The sequence below is a fragment of the Octodon degus genome, unplaced genomic scaffold (assembly GCF_000260255.1).
Source record: "Octodon degus isolate 3935 unplaced genomic scaffold, OctDeg1.0 scaffold00127, whole genome shotgun sequence".
Taxonomy (NCBI): domain Eukaryota; kingdom Metazoa; phylum Chordata; class Mammalia; order Rodentia; family Octodontidae; genus Octodon; species Octodon degus.
The window spans coordinates 7,200,594-7,206,022 of NW_004524703.1; the positions used below are offsets into that span (position 1 = coordinate 7,200,594).

The 5,429-nt window shown below is 47.5% G+C and overlaps 1 protein-coding gene across 1 annotated transcript in view; it reads right to left on the minus strand.

Moving 5' to 3' along the window:
• Zp4 (zona pellucida glycoprotein 4) overlaps positions 1-3,841 on the minus strand; it is a 6,782-nt gene extending 2,941 nt beyond the window's left edge. The window contains exons 1-6 of the mRNA XM_023700885.1: positions 3,667-3,841; positions 3,274-3,395; positions 3,105-3,194; positions 2,065-2,251; positions 1,165-1,352; positions 578-675 (exon numbers count right to left, since the gene is read on the minus strand). Coding sequence (XP_023556653.1) covers positions 578-675; positions 1,165-1,352; positions 2,065-2,251; positions 3,105-3,194; positions 3,274-3,395; positions 3,667-3,841 — 860 coding nt within the window. The remainder of the gene's footprint in view (positions 1-577; positions 676-1,164; positions 1,353-2,064; positions 2,252-3,104; positions 3,195-3,273; positions 3,396-3,666) is intronic.
• Between the last annotated feature and the right edge of the window lie 1,588 nt (positions 3,842-5,429).

Genomic DNA, 5,429 nt, shown 5'->3' on the forward strand with positions numbered 1-5,429 from the left:
AAGTAGCTGAGGGAACCTTTTGCAGGTGACTTGATAAGGAGACAGCAGGGACCCTGTAGAGGTATGGGAGGGAGGGATCACATGATCTAGAACAAGGCAAGGTGGTGATGAGGAGCTAGATCCAGAAGAGGAAGCAGGTTGGGGGAACAGTCAGCTAGGAACAACGTCCATCGGGGTAGCAGGGGCACAGGATTGGTCTCACCATGGCCCTGAGAGTTCTAATCACACTGGGTGCTTTAGTGATGCAAAGAAAAGGAAAAAATAAGTGTGAAATATGGCCACAGTGAGGTCTCAGAGGGATTCTTTTGGATAGAGCACAAACCATGGCTGCAGAAGACAGAGTGCCAAGGTGTTCAACAGAAGCCCACTTGGGTGGACGAGCAGAAGTCCAGGCTGGTGTGAGGCTGAGATCAAGCTAGTGGCAGCTCTAGGCTCAAGTGAAGTTCAGAAAGGTTGGGAAACTGAGGCTGTGCCCAGATTCTCCACTGCTCAGTGGAGTCAAGGCTTACCCTAGTACTCTGGCTTTACAGAGGAAGGAGAGTCATTCTGGCCTCACAGAGCCAGGTTAAGATGTTACCTGAAGATGCTGTCACGAGTGATTGAGCCATGATCCCAACTTTTCACATCCCTATTGGCAATTAACTCATTTTCATACACTGTCAGGTCTCCAGTGACCTACGGGGGTGGGAAAAGGAGAGTCACTCATTCCCACTGGTCAGATGCCACTTGTCTGCATCTACCTTGACTTGGATCTCGGGGACACTACTGTGGGAGACATTTCCCATTCCCTGAGCAAAGCTGAGAGCAAGAGCAGTGGTCAATTATTGCCTTGCCTTACTGTTAAGGAATGAGGAAGCGCATAGAGTGCTGGACAAAGCAGTTTGCTGCTCTGCCAATTTCCCAAATGCAGCAGGGCGAAGAATCTGTTTCCTGTTCTCCCTGCTAAATGGAGGAGAATGGCAACTGAATCACAGCTGGGATGGTCTCAGTTGAAGGCACAGGACAAATTCCAGATTTCTCAGCATTTCTCAGGGTGTTCTGCCCTAGAGAATGCCCTACGTACTGAGCAGGTGTTGGAACTCCCCTCTGGGACAGGATACTAGGATCATCCCACCTGCCCTCCAGAACCAGATACAAAATCCCAAGGCAGCCTGTCCTGCTCACCCAGCTTGTGGTTCCACAGGAAGTAAATGGAAACTGGAATAGGATGAAGGCAGGGGTTACCATCACAGGCTCACACCCACTGCCGTTCCCGAGGACCAGGTGCACAGAATCCAAACGTAGCGGAGGAGACACCACTTCACGGGACACAGCAATGGAGAAGTGGCCCTCTTGGCTACAATGTGAGGTCACTACAACACCAGAGGAGCAAGGGGCAGCTCATCACTCCATGATTAGGTCAGTGGACAGAAGTCCAATGACTTAGTTGTTGTAACCCCCTCCCTCCAGGCCACACCTATTGGTATTCCCACTGGTAAGCACAGGAACAGGCTCAGCTGCGTACTGCTTACCCAAGGCTCAGAACCAGCACCTGACAGTCTTACCCTTACACCTACTGTAACCCAAGGAAAAGGATTCACTTCTACTCAGTCTCACTTAGGGAGCAGGGAGAGTAGCACTTGATTTATCTTAGAATTTGGGCCTAGGAATGTGGCATATAATTGCTCATTTAGGGGTAATTATTCACATTCCAAAACCTTCAAACATGATTTAGGCCCCATGGAAAGTGGGGTTCTTGGAATAAAGTTCTGTTTACTCTAAAGCTGGTATTCTAAGGGGAAAAAGGTTTATATCACTTAGAAGGTGCCTGGCATATAGACTGAAGTTTCTTGAAGTCACTGAGTATTGGTTGCCCTGTGTCTATGATGTGGGAGCACAGAAAGGAAAGGCTGGAGGAAGCTTTAGTCTGTCGGGTCCAAAAGTTCTGAGACACATTGCTTCTATGTGAGGCTCTAATTGCTTAATATATGCTCTGAGCCACTATTTTCCTCTCAGTTTCACAAGGAGTAACTTCACAAGGAGTAACTGGGGTTTTCTTTAGCTGGCTCAGTCAACACAACACACCTGTGTTCCCATAATAACAGGAACTGGCTCCTCCTGCAGGGCTGAAGCAGCAGCCCAGCTCTTCACAGTCTCCTTGAGAAGCCGGAGAAGATACACATGGTAATCTGTCCTCCACGGGCACAGAGTGGCACAGGTCAGCACCTGGAGGATGTTGGGCTGGGTGTGGAGAAGGGAAGAGTAGCTCAAGCTTAGTAGGAGTTTTTGTTACAGAGACTGAGAAGTTCAGACAGATGTTTGCAAAGTCTGGCCACATTACATGCTGGAGATTCAATCTTAGAAGGCTAGGGAAAATTAAAGTAGCTTTATAAGGTGATCCTGAAATGTGGGGATTTTCCTTTCTTTTTTGAAGGGAGGGATACCTACAAGACTAGTACAATTAGTGGGGCTACTTACTTTTCTTCTCACAAGGACCCTTCTCAAACTTTAGCTCAGACCCAGGTGATCTTCAGGTAACTTCAGTTACCTTCACTTTACGAAATGCAGGTCTGGCCTGTGGTGGCCTGTGACTTTCAATTCATCAATCTCACCCATGCAGACAGTTTTGAGCAGCTGGGCAGTAAGAATTCCAGATTCAAATCTGTTTTCACTGTGAGGTTGGCACTTAGATCACCAAGCAAGATTTTCTGGTATAAGGTAGGCATCATCCTCTCTGAAAATTCCCCTAGATCAAGAAGCCCCAGCTGAGAGGCAGGAGATTTGCATCCTAGCCTAGAAAATAGAGCCAAGTCTCCTTGCTAGCTCAGCTGCCTTTTCTGCCCTCCTCAGTGCTGAGAGCTCCTACTCCTGGGTTAATTCTTGTTAGAACTCCAGCACTGCAAGTAGGGGTGGCTACAGCAGGCTGATTGCAAGGAATAGTGCTAATCCTTATGGCAGCTGGTAGTATTGAGGGGAGAAACAAGCAGAGCAATGGCTACACTGAGAACCACTCTTTTCTGAATGTCACGTGTCACAGCAGAACAAGTCAGAGGCCTGAGGGTCCCTCTAAGACAGCTGCACTCACCGAGAGCCTGAAGCCTCCAACGGTTACCTGGATGATTCACAGGACACTTGAGGAGCCTCTTCTTCAGCAGTGGTGTATATCCAGCTGCATCCACTCCTTCCACCCCAACTGGCAGGATGTAGTGGAAGTCCTGGAGAAGCAGCCCTGGGAAGTCAGCCTGGCTGCTGGGAGCAAGGTCTCAGTGTTGCTAGAGACGGAGTCCTACTTACCCACACCTTGACGTAGCAGCCACTGTAGTTGGCTTCCAATGTCACTGAGCCACTAGGGTCCTCCTTTATCCACATGCCACACTTTGAATTGTTCAACAGCCTGTGTGGCAGCCCTTGATTATCTGCAGAAAGGGAAGGTCAAAAGTACAAGTGGTCAGTCATCCTGGTTACCAGTGCCGGGGACGGACAGCTAGCCAGGCCACTAAATCCAGTGAAACTATTCATAAGGGAAACTTGATGACAGACAGCTTCAGTGGTAGGTCTGTCTCAGACTAGCCTGCAAACAGAAGCTACAGAGCTCCTTCAAGGGGGAAAGCAACAAGGTGGGAAGCTGAATAGCAGCTCTCAGCAGCAGAAGCTTTTCTTGGCTAAACCAGTAGTGGACAAACCTACCCCAAACTACAAACACGGGCATCATCTTGTCCTTGCGGAGAGACTTAACCATGAACTGAAAACTCTGCTGCCCACAGTGGAGCACACCAGGCTCACTGGGAGCCCCCAGTGTATGCTGACCACTGAGGGCAAGTGACAAGAAGAAGCACAGCAAGAAGCGCTGCATTAGCCACATTCTGTCAGGAGGAGCCCTGGCCGGTGGCGAGTCGTCCTCCTCACCCAGAGCCACTCTTTCCTAGCTCCAGAATTTCTTATATACAGAGATGAGGCTTGCTTTCAGGTGTGTACCTTTAATGCTTGCGAGCAAACTACTTCTGCAGGCAGTTTTTCCAGGCTCTTCCACTCTCAGGGCACAGGCCGCAGCTGTGCCACATTAGCTTGCACAACTCATGGGGTCTTTGGAGCCTAGAGAAAGTGCAGTTTTTTTTAGGTAACCCAGACTTTATTGGTTCACTTTTTGTGGCACTATTTTCCTGACTTCAGCCCTTCTTCTAGAAATTGGCATGTTTGGGTGTGAATCCCAGCTCTGCCATCTGCAGTGATGAGATTCAGTTATTACTTCTCAGAACATTAGTTTTCTTTTGGTAAAATGGAAATATTTCCTGGCTGCAGTGTTTTTGAGGTTTAAGGGACATATTCTAAATCATGCAGCCACAGTAGAGCTTGGCAAGGCCACCAGGGCTCAGCCAACATTTTTGGGTGAGAGTTAGTATCCTTTCTCCTGTTCTAAACTTCCAGGAAAAGTCACTGAATAATTGGTTGCTGACATGTAAACTCAGAAAGATTTTTACCTTATTCTTAGGAAAAGATGAACTACATTCACTTCTGCTCCTGAGAATTTCAGGACAGAAATCTCTTCTTGACAAATTCCAAAGTCTTAGTTGCCACAGTTGTCCTACTGGATATCTTACCAGGACCGAGTGGGAAATGTGGATAGGACACCAAGTCCCCATATTAGCTGTCCTGTGGCTTTTGCACCTAAACATGTTAGTGTTTTCCTGTATTTTGGGCATTTTCATGAAGGCACTGAGGTTTATTATTTGCTCACTTTCCACACTTTTGTCTGTGTTTTGTTGTAGGACCTGAGGTGCTTGCTCTTTCAGCTCAGCATTGACAAGGCTGCTGGGCATTCCTGAGGAATTTAGGGATGAATAGAAGTGAGACAAGAGTCTAGAAATCAGCTTCCATGGTCTCCCACCAGTGTCCCGAGGTGGCTATCTGATTGTACTTACCCTGACATTTATTCTTTGAAAAGCTTTCCGTTATGAACTAAAAGTACTAGCTGAAGCACTGATTGTGGTTACCAGGGATCTCTGATTCTCTTTAGTGAAAGCAAACACATAGCTGTGTCTCCAGAGAAATAGAATAGTGCCTTTAACCATGTGGTGACAAACCCCGGGAATGGGTAGCCTCCCCTCGCAAGTGGGAATTGGCTTCCTGGGTTAGGAGTTCACGGTGGGGATGGTGCAGATCACATCCCATTATTTGTGCACAGGATTAACCACTCTAAATTGTAACAACTTCCTTATTCAGTTTCCCTACTAGAAGCACTTGAGGACAAATGCTGTTTTACTCATCCTTGCATCCTGAGTACAGAGTGGATCAACCTTTGTCAGTGCGTGGTCCAGTGGCCACAGGCCTCGAAAGTGTAGTTTCAAAAGTTCACTTGTCCAGAGTCTTTTTATGGTAAACTCATAGCCCTTAGGTTATTTTCCTTTAGGTAAATATACATGTGATTGTGTGGATAACAAAGAATATGTGGA